Source organism: Dermacentor andersoni, chromosome 5 (genome assembly GCF_023375885.2).
Source record: "Dermacentor andersoni chromosome 5, qqDerAnde1_hic_scaffold, whole genome shotgun sequence".
NCBI lineage: Eukaryota > Metazoa > Arthropoda > Arachnida > Ixodida > Ixodidae > Dermacentor > Dermacentor andersoni.
Genome location: NC_092818.1, coordinates 174347431 through 174364994, shown reverse-complemented (window position 1 = coordinate 174364994; position 17564 = coordinate 174347431). Strand labels below are relative to the sequence as shown.

The 17564-nt window shown below is 45.7% G+C and overlaps 1 protein-coding gene and 1 long non-coding RNA gene across 3 annotated transcripts; both read right to left on the bottom strand.

The window, feature by feature from the left end:
- Positions 1-440: 440 nt before the first annotated feature.
- LOC126532191 (uncharacterized) lies at positions 441-10265 on the bottom strand. 2 transcript variants are annotated; one of them, XM_055070401.2, is made up of 3 exons: positions 8853-10259; positions 7053-7517; positions 441-1290 (listed from the first exon to the last, which is right to left on the bottom strand). In XM_055070401.2, the coding sequence occupies exons 2-3, from the start codon at positions 7438-7440 to the stop codon at positions 569-571; spliced, it is 1110 nt and encodes a 369-aa protein (XP_054926376.1). In that variant the 5' UTR covers positions 7441-7517; positions 8853-10259; the 3' UTR covers positions 441-568. The 2 variants fall into 2 exon arrangements, 1 of the variants encoding a protein (XP_054926376.1); XR_011894672.1 differs by lacking the exon at positions 441-1290 and adding an exon at positions 1422-1988 and having other exon boundaries at positions 8853-10265.
- A 338-nt stretch (positions 10266-10603) lies between these two features.
- LOC140218416 (uncharacterized) lies at positions 10604-14378 on the bottom strand. Its single transcript, XR_011894671.1, has 2 exons — positions 14095-14378; positions 10604-11377 (listed from the first exon to the last, which is right to left on the bottom strand). It is a non-coding gene; the product is annotated as an uncharacterized lncRNA (long non-coding RNA).
- Positions 14379-17564: the final 3186 nt, after the last annotated feature.

The following is a 17564-nucleotide window of genomic DNA, read 5'->3' as shown; positions in this document are numbered from 1 at the left end:
GTCCTTGCAACAGGTGATTGAAATGTATGCTGTTCTGCGCGTTGTATTGCTAATTTCAATCAATGTATGCACTGTTCGCTTCGCTTAGTTGAGCGTTTGTAGCCTCAGCCTTACGGGGTAGGAGCCATTGAGAACGTCACGTGATTTTTTTTTACCACAGTTTCTGTACGTTGTATGCACGATTTAAACGAATATATGCACTGCACGTTTCACTTTGACGAGTGCTTGTAGCTTCTGCTCTACTAGATAGATAAGCCATTAAATTTTTTTTTTTTTTGGTTGGGGGTACGAGCCATTGCTGTTGATAGTTTTTGTACCGTTGCACCGGACGACGCGTTTTCTTTTTTTCAATGCCATCGGGAGTATTAGCCACTTAAGACTTTAGCTATAATGAAGATAATTTCAAACAAGCCTACAATTCAAGACCTTCAGACAATAAATTATAAACTTGAAGAAAAACGGTGCTATTTTAATGCACCGTCATCCACTGACGGGCTATTAAACAAGGAAGCGTCCTTCTCGTTAGCCCCAACCCAGTCTAAAGAACCGACAAATTTCGCAGCCACGATCATCGCCATCTGCCGGTTTGTGCGGGAGTGTTCGGATCCTGGACGATTGTCAGCGTGAGTGTGTTGACTGCAGGCTCCTGCCTGTTCGGAAGGTTGAGCACGAAGTTCATCTGTCCAGCTGCCTGCTGCGCCTGGTTTCGCGGCGAAGCCGCCCCCGCCGGGGTGGTTGTGATGAGCGCGCTCATTGAGGACCTTTCACCAAGGCCACCGCCTGGCGAAGACGTTCCACCAGAGAGCGTGGCTACGAGTGCCTGGGCAAAGGCAGCGTCCGTGTTGCTTGCCCTCCGCTTGGGTGAACGCGCGCTCCTTCGCCTCCTGACCTGCCTCCTAACCTGCTTCCTGCTGGGTCTCTTGCTCGCCGCAGTGCCCATGAGCTTGTCCAAGCGGGTCATACTTCCGCTGCTCATGGACGAAGAGCCTGCGAGCGAGCCCGTAGAGGGTGTTGAGGCGGGCGAGCGAGTTATCGAAAGTGCTTCCACGAAGGCTCTAGTCAGAGCGTCTTCTCGCTTACTGCGCCTCCGCATGAGCTTGTTCTTGCTGGCTCGCCTCCTGGGCTTCTTTCTCGCCTGCTTTTGGGCCTCGTCAACGTCTACGAATGCCATGGTGGTCAGACTCCCACTGCTCCTTGACCCAGAATCATCGCTTCGCATCTCCGCCTGCAGTAACGCGAAGCCGCTGCCCTGGTTGGACGTTCCCGAAGGACTCCGCGGAGCAGGACTGCCTGTTGTCATTGAAAAAAGAAAAAGAAGAGTCAGGATTAAAATGTTCTTAGGTTATCGGTGGTGAAAATAACTATATGTACAGTGTCAAGGAAATCGCAAAAATAACAGATTCACCTGGAAGCGCAGCTTTTTCAGTAGAGGGGCCAATTCACAAAGCTTTTTGGTACGCGCTCTTTGTCACTGTCTTTCGCTTTCGCTATGTTCTGCTCCAGGTTGGCTGAAAACTCCTCTTACGGACTATTCCACCGTAATGTGTTTTTGTGAATACAAGCCTAGACTTCTGGAGTTGTAATGTTTAATCTAGCATGAGAGGTTGAACGTAGTTTTTTTTTTTTTTTTGAAAACGTGCATCGGCGCAGCGCAGACATATCAAAACTTTGCACAATACAGCAGCTACCACCTACCTTTCGAGGCCTTAGCGCGTTTCCTTTTCTTTCTGATTATACAGCTACAGTGTCTTTTAATAAGGGATGACCAGTTCAAGCTAAAGTGGGCAAAGTACCGCCTCCCTACTACAAAATTCAGACGCAGGCCTTGAGTACGAGGCGTGCTAGCGACCTAGCAGGCAGTGCTACAGCCATTGTACTGCATGGTGTTAGGCCGATTGTAAAATTCGTACCGATTCGCTTGCGACTACTGCTCCTGCGAATACTGATCCTGTGACCCTTGACCCTGCTTCGGCTTTTGGAGCTCCGTCCTGGAAGGAGAATCAGAACCTCATAAGAGGAACTTTTCGCTCGATCACAACCACGGCTTTCCTATTGGTGTCACTGTCCGAAGACAGTGACGCTCTTATCAAGCAACCGCCGAACCAATATTAATTGCATATAAATTATCTAAGATACCTTTGGAATATTAAAATAGCCTGAACTTGACATTTACGAAGTTGTAGCACTAGAGAAAAGTTTCACAAATTTGTCAATTGAACTTCACAGAAGGATGATGCCAACGAAGCCAGTCTTTATTTCAGGTGTTGTAGGTCTCTTATGGTGCCATTACGTAAGTTTCTGAGCAAGTCATTCGGCAAATTTAGGTGCGGTCCGACGCCTGTTAAGTAACGTAGCGTTTCGGGCTTGTTTGTATGACAAGGTGAAGTTTATAGCACACCAAAAGACGAGGACACAGGAAGGCATGGTACACACAGGCGCTGACTTGCAACAGTGTTTATTTCGAGTCAAAAACCACATATATATTCAATATAATTTCGAAGAAATCATCAAAAATGCGCAATCTACAAGGCTCGCTTATCTTTACGCAGATAGGATAACTCTTCAAAAGATAGGGCAATTGAAGGTTTTGAAACGTAGTTATTTCGTAGCCTTTCGTTCACTTCGGCTTCAATAATTTCGCGAGTTAACTGATCCCGGCTACTTCCAACAACGGAGCAATCTTGATATGCTGGAACGCACGTGGTACGGCCATCGCCACTTGCACTGACAACGGACTTCCTGTAGTTTCGAGGAACCCACCTTGCGGAACCACCCCGCGTTCCATTTGAGTTCTGGCAGCGTTCCTTAAAACGCTCGTTGAGGTACGTTGCGCTTTGTCCCACAAAATTCTTCCCACATGTTAATGGAAGCTTGCACGCGACTGCCTCGGCACAATCCTATCCTATCCTATCGGCATTAAGTTATCCTATCTGCACAAAAATAGGTGAGCATTGCAAACTGCGCATTTGTGACGATTTAGGCAAAATGATGTTGCCTATGCATATGTTTTTTTACTCGAAATAAACACTTTTGCAAGTCAGCGCTTGTGTGTATTATGACTTTCTGTGTCCTCAGCTTTTCATGCGCTGACGCTTATAACACAGCCTGGTTTAGTCACCTTTGAAGGCTCACATATTAGCATATTTGGGTTTCTAGTTTTCTTGCGGAGTTACGGAAAGGTCCACTTTATTTTCCTTTCTTTTACTCTCGTCATCTCGAGTGACCGAACCAGATGATAACGGTGGCGCAGCAGTGTCTGTGCCTATGACGAAGGTCGGAAATAGTGAACACTTACAGGGTGGTTTGAAAATAAGGCCCTAAACTTTCCGCGCCAATCTTCTTTTAAAAAGAGCCCCTGAATAGGCACCGCTGGGGATTTTACTGTATACACTAGGGGCCCAATTTACAAAAATTTATCTTCGTAAGTGATCTTTCACATCGGCCTGTCACCTTCGTTTATATGTGCTGGACTTGCATTACTCGAATTCGCTCTTACGAACAATCATTATGTAAGAGCGTTCTGCGAATACTGGCCTTTATAAGCTCTATAGCGCCATCCAGCGAGCATTCTACGGAAAGCTATAGGCTCCTTATAGCCGAGATAGAAGCAAACCAAGCAGTGGTGCCAGGTGGTGAACCACCCTTTCTGCAGCAGACGCACTCTCCCGACCAGCGTCCGCAAGCTACATTGCTCTCCCGCATAGTACCCATGTGAGAGGCAACGCCCCACGTCCTTCTCTGTTGTCACGACCCCCGCGCACATAACAGCGACCGTTTTTCAATCTTTATTAATATTTTTCTCTACCTTGTTGCTGTCCAGTTGTGTGTTTAACGGGAGTCCTCGTGGTGTTTCCGCATCTGCCATGGCTATTTGTTGAGCTACAGGCGTCATGAGTGTGACGCGGAGACAGAAGCGTGACGCCATCTCGCTCATGGTCAGAGCGACACCTTGAAGCAGAATACGCAGATTCTGCCTTGGTTTTTTAGCAGTTTTTTCGATGCACATGGGTGTGCTACTTTGTATACGAGATTGTAACCGCGTCATCTGTAAGCACGGCACTTTAGATTGAAGTGCCTGAACCTGGTGATGGGTCAGTTGAAATATTGCACTGTCAGTGTTTTCAAAATACGCGAGCACGCTGGAACGCGAACTATGTCGTTGAAATGGTTTTGCGGTTGCTTATTTAGAGCACACATTTGTTGCGTATACGATATATGCTTGTCAACAGGAAAGACGGTCTGGCGCCCGAGGTCAACTTCCGGGTAAAAGCGCCACTTAACGATTTTGAAATGAGTAGTAGAAAACAGGAGCAGCAGTCACAAATTCGACATTATCTATACGATTGTTCGAAGGGCCTCAATGAGCTATGTAATGTTTTTCGTCTAGGTCTATGTGAGTGCGAGGATGTAGATATAACTTTCTCCAACGTTTTAAACGATAATCAATGGCATGTGATCTTTTTTCGGAAATAGAAAAACAAAGAGAGAGAGAGAGAGAACAAATCGCGTTGAACAATAAAGACCAATTGCAATGAAACTTCACTTGGCCTAAATTGACTGTAAATGTCTAACCTATAATCAAAGTAATCCTGGCAAAGCCGCAGGGCTGCTAATTGCCAAATTTTTTTATGTGCAGCTATTAAATAGCCCCTATGCAGACGACGCGTGCAGCTGGAGACAAAGCGGTAGCGATGCGGATATGGCAAATATTGAAGAACCGTGCGCCACTCTTGATCTCTAAGTTGCGCCACGTTGCGCCTAGGCAGCCAGGCGCATTGCTCGCTTATCAGTTGCGATTGACGGGCGTGTCTGTCGGCGTGCATTCTCCCTGTTGTGCTTGTGATTTGAGCTGTTGGAAGAATGCCGATGCGCTGCGTGGCCGTCACGTGTTAGAATACGTACTCGGAACATGAGCAGTGCCTGTGCAGTACACAATGCTGAGTAGCGGAAGGCCGAACACATCTTTCCTGTCCCAGCTTTCAGAGCGAAAGCATGCACCGCGGCGCAGCAGGCAAGTGCCGCGCGGGCCAGTAAACGCGCACAAAGCATGGAAACTGCACTTGACGATGCTGCACAAGCTATATTTCAACAGCAGTCACTTACCCTTCAAGATATGCTTAGCAAACCCTTTCTCGGGGTGACTATAAGTATTATATGCCGCGATGGCACACGAAAACCGGAGATAACGTTCAAAGGTAAGTTGTATTCAAGGGCGATATTCTCGAGCGATCATTTCCGATAGCGCATAATCTTCAAAATACTTCGTGCCTTTCTACATCGGACGTGTCGAACTAGACGAATGGAATCCTTTCTGAGACACCACCAGAAGCGATCAGGGTCCGCATACTGTATTTACGAAGAACGCGACGCGGCGGCCATGGTGTAGATGCGGTAGCAAGCCGTGCAGGAATGCAATGCCGCCAGAGCGAAATGGGCGAAAGTTTATTGTGGCCGCTGCCCTGCGTATATAACCATGCGTTTAGGCACACTTAGCACCCAGCCCCTCTAGCTCGGCCGTGCCAAGCGACAGCTACCTATTACCCTTTGCTAGATGGCGGTAGTTGACTGATCGGTTTGATCGGTCGACAAGGCTGGCGCTTCCAGCCTGCCAGGCAGCAACCGGTCAAGTCAGATACGCCATGCCGGAGACGCAAAGAGCTAAGATCGCTAAAATGTTACCCGGCGCTTTAAACGTTTAAACTTCACCCGGAGAAGCGCGACGCTCAGTTGCTGCCGCAGCGCTAGCGGACAAGTGCGCGGCGAGTGAGCGCTTCTCTGTCGAAAGCGCAAACGCAACGCGCTTGCTTCAGCGAACCCTAACAGCACGCTGCTCGTCAGCCAAGCTAGGGCGCGATGCACCCTCTTCCAGTTGCTGCGGCGCGAGATAGGACATGTTCTATACCCGCGCCAGCCAATTTTCGCCGATGTAGCGAAACTGTGCAACCCGTTGATCGCGTCACCGTTAAGTCGGACTATACCGATTATACCGCACCTTTAGCTTGGCCACCCCAATGCGCTTTTCTTCGAGCGGAAGCGGAACGCATCGCGGGCCTGCTGTTGAACGTAGGCAACCCGATAAAGGAAAACTGGCTGCACTCGGAGACTACTTCGCATTAAAAAAACGTCGTGGGCGAGCAGCGGCGTTGTCACAGCGCATGAAACGGCTAACAATGTATACTAACGCTGTGGCTAGCACACGTGCGGGAGCTGGTCGTAAACACACCAGAACGGAATGCAAGCCACGAAAGCAGACAGAACGGGCGCTAGTTCTCCACATTCTTCACTATAGGTCACTTCCGCTGGGAGATAATGGCGGCGTATTTTTCTGTTTTAGTATGAAAAACCATCGATTTTTGCGAGCTTTGTGACGCATTGACCTATATTTCAAGCGTAAGATTTTGCGCAGAGGCTACTGTATGTTTAAATTATCTGAAACTTGGCTCTTTATGCGGTGAAAAATTTCGTTTCAGTTGGCCTATGAGAGGAACAAATTATTCGCTAGTGGAAAAAAAAATTGTCTGTAAGGCAAATACAGTAAAACTAACGTCTTTTGATCGAATACGCTAATGCGCACGAAGACAGAAGTAATAAAGGCGCTCGCAGTCGTAATACAGTGTATGAGGAATGCTATCATTGGATGACGAACAGTCGCTACGCGTTGTTACAGAGCAAGTTTTGCTTGGTAAGCAAAATTTACACAGCAAGCTAACTGCTGTGTACACTTTATGTTGTTGCTAGTCGGATATGATGCCTGTAAACTCACTGGGCTTGCTGTATATACATAGCACGCAAAAGATATGGTTCTACCGTGTCTTCCAGTCATGCGCTGGCGGACTCTGGCTCAGAACCACCAATGCTCACATTTCTTTACTATTGAATAGGCCTGAAACGAGGTGACACAGTCACACCTAAGTTCACCATACACCCAAGTCACACCTACACACCTAAGCCCATGACTAGGTGCGTGATATGGAAAAAAGGAATGCTTCGCATGAAAAACTACCGCTAAGATCGTGGCTGCAACGGGTTCTCTTGCCCGTGGCTACGCTTACCCGATATAGATCCACAGATTTTCGATCCTGCTGGAATGCTCTGTAGTAGCGTGGCGCTAGGGGACGTCATCTGAACTTCGGTGGCCAAGATCAGGTTTCCAGAGGACGTCTGTTGCACCGGTATGGACGTTGGCGACGCAGCTGTGCCAGAGACAAACATAGTGGCGGACGACGTGCCTTGGGCAGGGCTTCCAGGCGGCGGCCATATCATGGAAGCACCCATTTGAACCTGGCTGCTTGGGTCGAAGTCGCCCGTGATGACGGTGGGGTGTGGCGAGGCGATCATGATGATCGGCTTCTTCTCACTGTTCTGCCTAGTTCTGCGTGCTCCCACGTCGTCCTCCGAAGCGCTAGCCTGCATGGATGCGCTGATTTGGGCCCACGACATGGCGACGATGGGTGCACGGCCTTTCCTCGGGTGGGGAAAATGTCTGTCTTTTCAGGCACAGCCTGGTGGCGTGCAGCCTGTAAGTAGAGAAAATAGTTAAGCTTTATTCACATGCAGGAATGGCAGTCTCAAGAAACAAATGCCCAAAGATATGCTTGTCTAGTTTATAAACATTTTTGGTTAGAGTTTCGTGAGCGCAGAAGGTAGGGGTATGGTGGCTACAAAAAGGAATTGTTAAATGTCGCCCGACGCTACCGGCCTTTTATCGCAGTCTAAAGATGACATAGATAGGCTTTCCGCTACGTTGAAGATTTTATGAAAGCGTAAAATTAAGATTTGAAAACTTTCGGAGGATGACTTGAGTGTGCGAAAGTTGCGGAGTGTTCACGATGATTTAGTTATATTTTGCAATCCGCTAGATCCATTCGGCCTCGTGCGGGAACGAAGACGCGTATCCAGTTAGGCCTTCGTGTCGGGCTCGGTCCACACAAATCTAATTTGTCTGACTGGACATTGGAACGAATTTGACCCGAAGTACTTTTCTGTCGGACAAGCCGGCCGTGTTCAATGACTTTAGCCAGCATTTAGCCAGACTGTCGTGCAGAAAAGGTTCATCCGGGTGTTCGTGCGCAAAGCGAATGTTTGAATTTTTCTTTGTAAATGTGCAACTGCCCATTACGAACAGCCAAATCGCAATGTCAACGACTAGCACCTAATATTTGTTTTGTTTTCTTTCTGTTGTTCCACTGCTAGACCATGTTGCACCATGTCCTAGCGCTGAATTTATAACTCTTGCTACTGATTTAGTTTTGTCGTTCTATGGTTGTCCTCGCTAAATTTACCTATGTTCGCCACTGCAATTGGTCGGCACCTGCTCACACGAATCATATGAATCAGAAACTAATTTGTCAGTGAAACGTGAATGGCACGCTCAGCAGTGAATTTATAATTGATACTATTGTTTGAGACATTTTCTTCTAGCATACGATGGCACAACGCTTAGCTGCAGCTGCACGTGATAGTCGCTGGGCCGATTGGCTTTTACTGTTCGATTTTATTCCAGATTCTGCATCGTACCAAGCGAGCATCACTATATGTAATTTTTCAGAGCAATATGGCATGTCCTGTCGCGTCACGTGGCCTGTTGCTCATTGGATCGTTCACCTTCCCTGCACAGATGATAGTGCGGCTAGCACAGGCCTGCGAAACCGGAAGGGCGTGCTCAACAGCAAAATATATCATCTAGTGACCTGCGCCGATTGGTGCAAACGCACTCTACCGCACATCCTTCGCGTGCTCTGATCAAGTCTCCTTGAGGCCGTGCTTCGATTAGTTCTTCGTTGCACGACGCAAACCAACTGAAACGCTAACGACCTAGCGTAGCCAGTCGTGAGCAGGTTGCATGTGCTCACCGTTTGCTCGATTTAGGAGGCCCCACGGTCTTTCGAAGACGCAGAACCGCGCTGGCCAATTTTGAAGAGCCGCACCAACGATGGGCAGCACCGATGACCGCGCCCTCGCAAGCTGCTGGCTGCGCCCTGCCGGTGCCCGACTGCTCGTTCTGATCTGCTCGCGCCCTCATATTCATGCTTCGAGAAAGACAACGCTCTGATGAAGAGTTTTGGCTGCTTGAAACATTCTTGGCCAATCCCCCACTGTGGACATGTGCCACGGCCACTCAGGACAACAATAACAACAACAACATTCTTGTGCCGTGTTTTGAGGCTACAACAGCAACCATAAAAACAACGTCGTTGGTCCTTTTGTATCCGAAAGTTTGCATGTGAATTGTCTCTATTTACTATTATAATATTTTTCTTATTTTTTTTGTTTGATTTTCAGTAAAGCATGCCTATTTTTTCCCTCGACATGCTTCGTAAGTTTCGTAAAGCAGACTTCACTTTTTAAGGCAATAGATTTAAGGGCCCCGTGTCGCAAGAAATCTGGTGTCTGCTCCGGCGTCGACGGAGCTGTCCGCCATCGAACATTTTCGCATATTTTTAGGTATATGTATATGCCACGCCTTGCTATATGACATGTGATATATGCGGGTTACATTGCCACACCATTCTATCGCCAAAGTTGCTCTTACCTTGTCTTCCATTCTTGTCAGAGTTAGTCCTCAGAACTTTGAGGACAGCCACAAACCAATGTCACGAAACAAAACATTGTCAGCGCATGCCTTTTATGTTAAATTTTCTCATACTGAAATATTACAAGTGCGAAACAATAACAGAAACCTGCAAATCATGTATTTTTTTTCTTTTTTTACTTCTTTGTTTCGTTCTTTTTTTTGTGTGTGTTTTTTGCGCGGCTGTGCGCAACTTCCAGGATCGGTCCTGACAACAGGCCGCGTTTCTACCAGAAAGCTCGCCTTCGTACATAGCGTTCGCCACCAGCGCTTCCCGGTAAACATTACGGTAACATAAAGCTGCAGTTTCCAGGAAGTATGAGAAGCAGACAGGGCTCTCTGAATGCTGTCGTGTTCATTTATTCCATTTATTTCACGGTATTTCCATTTATTTTCGCGGTATTTCGCATTTTTTAATTGTTATTTTTCAATGTCGTGAGCTTTCAGAGGTAATAGTAAGAAGCGGGTCCAAAATCTACGCGTGGATATTGAAATATCTAATAACTTCACATTGCTCGCGCTTTTCCCGAGCGCTTTATTTTCGTCTAGGTACATTCAACAGCAAGAAAGAGTCGCCCAGGAATGTGCTACAGAATACATTTATCACCTCTCATTTGTTATGTTGGCTTAGCCAAAGCTGTTGGGTTATGATTTCTACATATAAATTTGTTATTTTGTCTGCAATTGATATTTGCAACCTCTCTGCCTTGTCCTTCTTTCGTCTCAGACACTTAGTGCCACTTAATTCCACTTACTGGCTCTTAGTGGGTGCTATGAATGTAACGTATACTATTACTTTATAATTGAAAAATTGCGGGCCCGTTAAAAGAAGAAATGATTTGAAATATACAGTGCAGAAAATAAAAATTAGTAGCTGAATTCACAAAGGCTTCTTGTCGGTAGGAACTTTTTGACATTTACCGGTCACCTTCGCTAATATAGCGAATGCCTGACACCTTCTCTTACAAACTATTCTTGCGTAATAACGTTTGTGAATAGCGGTCAAGTATGACCAGCAGGGACGAAGTACGATTTTCTCACAGACTCTCAGAATTTATTTTTCTTCAAATGTCCTCAAGGACTTGCGGTCAAGAGTTGGTAGTACGGTGACCGATTTTACATCTTCACTTCATGGCCGAATGGGTTCAGAGTAATGGCGAGCTGTCGGGACGAAAGTCTCTCTGAAGCATGAAGCCAGCTCTGAAGCTCACAGGTCTCTCCTACCTACGCTGGCCGAACGAGAGGGCGCGTCCTCAGAACATGAGCAGCGTGGGCACGGAAACGCTCTCGGTGACGGTCGTCACGGACGAGACCTCGCTCACGACTGGCGTGGCCACGACGGGGACCACCGGTACCACCGGCACTACAGGAACCACCGGCACGACGGGAACCACGGTCTCCACGATGACCGGCGGTGGAGGAGGCACCTCCACGAGGACGGGTACGGCTACGGGTACCGTGGTGATCGTGACGTCCACCGGAGTACCGCTGGTCACCAAGGTTTGCGAGCACGAGCGTGCAGGCCTCACCACTGTCTCGACGCTGCGGGTGATGGGCGGAGGGGTGCTAGTTGTCACACGCGTCTGCTCCACTATGAGGAGGTCCGGGTTCGACATGGCGGGTGGCTGCTTTGACGGTCGGCGAACCGCGTCAGGTCACAGTGCGGGCAGGTTCAATTTTCACTCCCTGTACCTCGCGGCCGTTTGAGTGGCCTAAACCCCAATGAAAGTTATGTTATGTCCCTGCTGTTTTTGAGAACGGCGATGCGTTTCCGAGGCACTTTAGATGAGGCTGGGTTCAGGCAGGCTGCAGAAATAGTGCGCAACAGGAAAAAAAAAAACAAATATTATTAATTGTTGCGGCAAGAACCATCAACCGATTTTACTGGGACATCTTCGTGCATTTTCGTTAGCACGATTAACTTCGCGTATAAAAATATAGAAACAAATGAAAATATGGACAGGATGTGCGCTGGGGCATGTCCATGTTTTCTTGTGTGCTTTGTTTATATGTACGGTCATGCTCGGGGGAAGGGGGAGGGCATTAGCTGAATTCGCCAGTGAGCAGAGACTTATCCTATTGACTTGACATCACTAAGAGGAGAGGGGCTATTCACGTAACAGAAAAAATATCATGAAAAACTACATAGCCTGTATGATGTATGGAAGAGTTATTTTCTTGCTCTTTAAAAAAAATACCTGTTTTGAAGGATGCTATCCCAATAAAAAAAGTGATAACTTATGTGAAAGCACGAATGACGGTGTTTACGTTTTATTTTCACAGCTGCAATCATTAAGAGGAAGCTTTAGCTCGGGCCCATCTCCGACGCGGCCTATTCAAATACATGTAAAACGCAAAAACGTTTTTATGAGATAACCCCTGGACCGATTTTGATGAAATTTGTTGCATTGGAAAGAGAAAGTTAAATGCTAGTGACTGTTGGAAGCGGAATTTCGATTTAGGGCTTGAATTTTCTTAAAACGATTTTCAAATATTTCACCGTTTGAAAAAAATAGAAGCACGAAGTTTACAAATTCATAGCTCTGCATCAAGAACTGATATCGCGGTTCTGTAAACGGCATCCATTAGATCATTCAAAGCGGACAAATTCAATATGTCATTTTACATCCTACGTGAATTTGTTACGTTGGTTACAACGGTTTTGCAAAAGTTGTATTTCCCTGTGATTAAATTTTTTTGTATTCATGTGTAACATATCAATTTTGTCCGCTTTAGATGTACTACTAGATGCAATTCACAGAATTGTATTATCATTTTTAGTGGTTGAGTTACAAAGTTGTAAACTTGATAGTTTCGTTTTTTGAAAATTGTCAATTTTTGCCAATTTTTAATAAAAAATTGACGACCTAACTTAAAAATTCGAAACCAACAGTCACTAGATTTTAAGTTTGTCTTTTAAATGCAGCAAACCTCGTCAAATTTGGTGCAGTGGTTGCCGAGAAAAACTAATTCTTCTTTTACATGTATATAGATAGGAGCACCCGAGCTAAAGCTTCCTCTTAAGACAGTTAACTTGTCAATTACAGAAGCACAGCAGTACGAAAAAACAACTACGTATTGAGTGCTCTTTAGGCAATCTTATATTCTTCATGGTATCTGCTTATCCAAACCAGAAGACCCCTAGCTTCCTTTGCAGTAGTCTAATTGTCTAAGAAAACACTCTGGTTCTGTGGTTTCTCGTGGTATTCCCTATCTAGCTGCGAACTTAACGAGTAGATATTATAGATGCGGCGAGTTTTCCAGTTCTTTGCTACCCTACATTTCTTTTGCAGCTATTTTGCAGATAATCAACTGTGCGATTCACGCACGAATCAAAATTACGAAAGAATACAATGAACAGAAATTAGACACACGATGGGTAGATGATACGAGTAATACTTTTTACAAAACTCGGTCCGTATTCACAATAACGAAAATCTCTTAAGGTACAATTATTCTTAAGAGGCAATTCCAGCAAATCTTTATTGTGCACATATTTTAAGAAATGCGGCCCGGCAATGGCAAAAGGCGTTTAAGAAGAAAGCGTTTTGCTCAGTGGGGCCGCGTTCGTAAAGAGTTTCGTTCGTAAGTGTTGTTTGTCATTGGTTGAGCCTTTTCACTAATAACACTTTGTCCAACATAACGATTGGCTGGGGTTTAATATTACGAACAGCTATAGTGTAGGAACGTTCTTGTGAATACGGGCTCTACGATCACATTCATCGAAAGCACTTATGCCAAAATTGCTCGCAAGAGCAAACGCCGGAAAGTTATGATGCTGAAAATGCTTTTAACGCCAATGGCGACGGGAACTTACAAACAAAAAGCTTTGAGTTCGGCCTCCTAGATCCCTGTTAACCTTTTGACGATAGAACTTTTCGTAAGAGCAGTTATGAGCCAATCTTGATGGAAGACAGTGTTATCAGCGAAGGTGGTTGTCCAATGGCAAACAGCGCTTACGAAAGAAAATCTTTAAGAATTCAATAGCTCTCATGTGTGCTTTCTGCGAAGGGCATTCACTTCGGGAACATCTCATCATCACACCGACGTTATCATGACTGGCGGGCTCCGGAGCGCTGGTCATTCAGGAAGTCATCTTACGTAAGAAGTTTTGTGAATGCAAGCCGTGAGCTGTCGCCGATGGCATCAAATTGCATCCGTTTGTTTACTAGGTAAACCTTGCGTATTTTAGACATTCTAGCGCTAGAAGGTCGATGCTCGGTAGTGTCCCCCTTAATCTTGAATTTAAGTCAGCCACGACGAAATTTTAGCGTTCACGCCTGGAATAGCGCAATTTCAATGCACTCACTTGGTTGGCACCTTCCCTTTAGCTAGCGCTGCGGACAAGATTGTTGCTGTATTCTCAAGCCCACGCTGGCCTATTGCTGCCATGCTTCGATTCCCTCATCGCAAGTAACACTGCGAAGATCGAGGGAGTAGGATGTCATATCTCTGAGAACCCACGGTAGGTGGTTTCTAAGAGATATAAAACAACCTTTTTTGTACAGCACCAAATGGCTTACCTTTCAATAGTGGCGGACTGCGGAAGCCACACGGCGTCTCCCCCGCACTGACCCCAGCGGCGGCGACTGGCTTCTTTTACCTCGCTTTCTCTTCGCATCTCGAGATTGCCGTAAAGAAGAAAAAGAAGGCTTGCGAAAAGGATTCTAAAGGGGCTTCAAAAGTACGGCACAATCGCACTCGGAATTTTTTCCCCTTCATGCTTTCATTTCTTTAGCTTGGCAAGTCCATTCTAAAACGGCGCTTTGTTTGCCTATAACTATTTTTTGCATTTCACCTTGCTGAGTAAGAGCCGCACTCTTTACGTCATCGCCGCCGCCGTCGTTGTTGTTGTAGTCTTAATTAAAATAATAATAATAACAATAACAATAACAATAATAATAATAATAATAATAATAATAATAATAATAATAATAATAATAATAATAATAATAATAATAATAATAATAATAATAATGATAATAATAATAATAATCAACGGCAACAGCAACAACCACAACCAAATTTACAGCAACCAACATACATTCGTCAGTCCTTAATTTTCACGTCAAGGTAGAAGTTCACAAGCAACGACCGCGCAAAGCAATGCTACCAATAATCTCTCAGCACAAACGGCGGCAAAGAAAAAGAAAACATATTAGGGATCAAAGTTGTTAACATTGTTTATCCTGGATTAGCTGCATTGCAGAGCTAACGTACCTCAATATTTCCGAAACCACGCATTTTTTCTTGGTACTGCACACTGCATTTTGGTTACGCCCCACGAAATGATTATAAGCGGATGATACTGTATACACCTGAGTTATTTATTTCTCGAGGGGAGTGCAATATTGTGGCTTCTAAACCCGAAACCGCGAATCTCGGAAGAACAGGCCTAAAAACGCGCCCTTCCAGAGGCCCTCCTAGATGGCATCACATGCTTCAGTAGAAAGTCAGAGCTGCGAAGGACGATGAATTATGGTGAGAAAAAGTGAGGAGGGCTTATGGTTTCAGTAATGCCTCCAGTCTGAAAGCGCTGTTCTTGAGCGTCCTGTGTGGTAGAAACGACCTGACACCTTACTTGGCTGGGTTGCCCATGGCCACTGACAGGTTATATAAATGCAGTTGAAATAGACCCGCCGGTGCGTTAGTAGACCATCTAATTGTAATTGGATTAGCTATCAGCAATGTATTAAATTCGCTCGACACATCCATCTCGTCGCAGAAACGTGTTGTTTACTGCATAACACTTCTTTGTATCAACTACACACACGCGATCTTAAAAGGATTTGTTCTGTTGGAGTCATTATAGCATTTATAACAAAGCAGGACGACTGGAAGTGACTGTTCTTGATTATTTTGTATATACCTGTTGATGCAGCCTTGCAAAAAATATAGATACGATTATTTTCGTGGACTTCACCTACTTGCTTTCACGCGAAGCTGTGAGCGTTGTGCCTGCGTGGACGTTGTATGAATAGCCTATTGTTCCTTCGTCTCTCGTACTCCTGCAAATTGCGTGTGCCAACACGTGCTATACATTCTCTATTCGCGTCACGCTGTGAACGCCAGCACAGACGTACCCCGTTTTTACATTTTAAACAAAACTCATCGTCCACGCATAATAATACAGAGGATGCTCCCTGATCCAGGGTAAGATCGAACTCGTACCCTCCCGCTTCCCTCTTCCCCGTCATCGTCCATCACTCCGATTCACGGCTAACACGCGAGACGGCGCCCCGATAAGTTACCTACGCCAGTTGTCACGCAGTCATCGACTCGGCTTTCACGGCTCGGCGAAGAAGCCGCGGTGATTACACGCCCAGCAACCGACACGACCGACACGCATATCGTGGCTCGGCCCTTTCGCGCCGCGTCGCGTTACGCGGTTCGATTTTTCAATAACGCCCGGCTCGCCCCCGGGGGCGACGTAGACTGATTGCGACGACGAGCCAGGGACGCGCGCTAACGATCTCGCGGCTTAGTTTGCGCGCCTCGATTAGCTCCTACGCGATGTGTCGGGGAAAAGGACAAAAAAAAAAAAGAAGCAAGCGGAATGCCGCTTTTGCAGAGTCGTACTTCGCTCTTACACTCGCGGTGCCTTCCTGTACCATGAATGTCACCAGCCAGACGCCCCAGTCTTCGATTGGGATGTCGATCTTTGTCTCTGAATGCGCATAGTTGCTTAGTCTTGTTTTTCCTCTGGCCGCCGGCGCCATTGACTATCCGTCTTTCTTTTTGTCGGCAAGGAAAGCTGAGGTGATTAAAGCGGACCTTAGTCCCGATACTTGGATCTGTTACCCCGATGGGGCGTCTAAGCGGCGGCCTTGAAGAAACATTGCTTCCGAAAGAGAGTCACAGGTTTCTGTGAGTCCTCTGTGTTTTTGATTCTTCTACACCTCTTAAAGAAGTCATATAGTATTCCAAGCGGTGCTCGAGTGTAGTAACAAAGAAAGAAAAAGAAGTATATCTACGCACCAAGTTCCCCACTGTCATGTAATTTATCACTCATTAACGCTACTGTGCCTTGACATCTGAGCATGTGCTGCCAAAAAAAAAAAAAAAAAGAAGACTTGGAGGTTAGCTACCCTCAGCAACAAACTTGAGGATAATTATCTTGGAAGACGAGCCATGTAGAAAACCTAACACACTTGCCTTATGATACGAACGTCTTCAGGAAATTTGACATATAAGGTGTCCCAGCTAACGTTAGCCAAACTGTTCAACGAAAAATAAGATTGAAATACGGGGCGCAATCTAGAATCTTAAGGCCTACGGTGTTAGGTCGACAAACCTCCGATGACTGAACACCGCAGGTTTTATAATTGTATTTTGCATATTGTTTTTCAAACAATTTTTTCCCGTTGAACAACTTGGCGAGCCTTAGCTGGGACACACCGTAGATACACACCTTTGATCTACTCAACAATTAAAAACGTTAGTTAATTAATTTTTGCTCTTAATACACTTACTGCCTATGATTTCCTATGCATGGTGTGTCTGCCAAGAATCCTAAAGCATCTGTTTAAAGTCGCACTTCCATAGATAGCACAATGTTTAAAATAAAATTTTCGCAAAATAAACTTCGCAGACACGGTTTATAGTTCTAGCCAATCAATACTTCTTTTAAATGCTTACCAGAAAGAAAGACGAGAGAACAAGAAAAGCGAAAATTTGTTGCTGGTGTCCAAGGCCACTGAGCTTATCAAGAACGACCGCTTGTAATAAAATCACTGGTATAAATATGTTCTTGTGATATAAACACGAACCACAAGGCAATGCACCTCAACACATCTGTCCTTGAGAAGGCTGCGATTTTATCTGCACTAAAAAAGAGGCGATGAGCCATTGGTGTCATGGAATTTACACATCATATGAAAATGAGGGACTGAATCTGGCTTCTGGTTCTATGTATGTGTTTTTTCTTCCTTCTGGGAAAATGCTCAGTGTTTTCTTGTTCCCCCTCTATAGTGTGTTGAGGCACGATAATGAA

Bases quoted from the DNA above. Each gene is read 5' to 3' on its own strand.
- LOC126532191 (XM_055070401.2), bottom strand. From the start codon at position 7,440: ATGTCGTGGGCCCAAATCAGCGCATCCATGCAGGCTAGCGCTTCGGAG. The intron at 1,291-7,052 runs GTAAGCGTAGCC...CAATGACAACAG, and splicing joins AATCTGTGGATCTATATCGG to GCAGTCCTGCTCCGCGGAGT.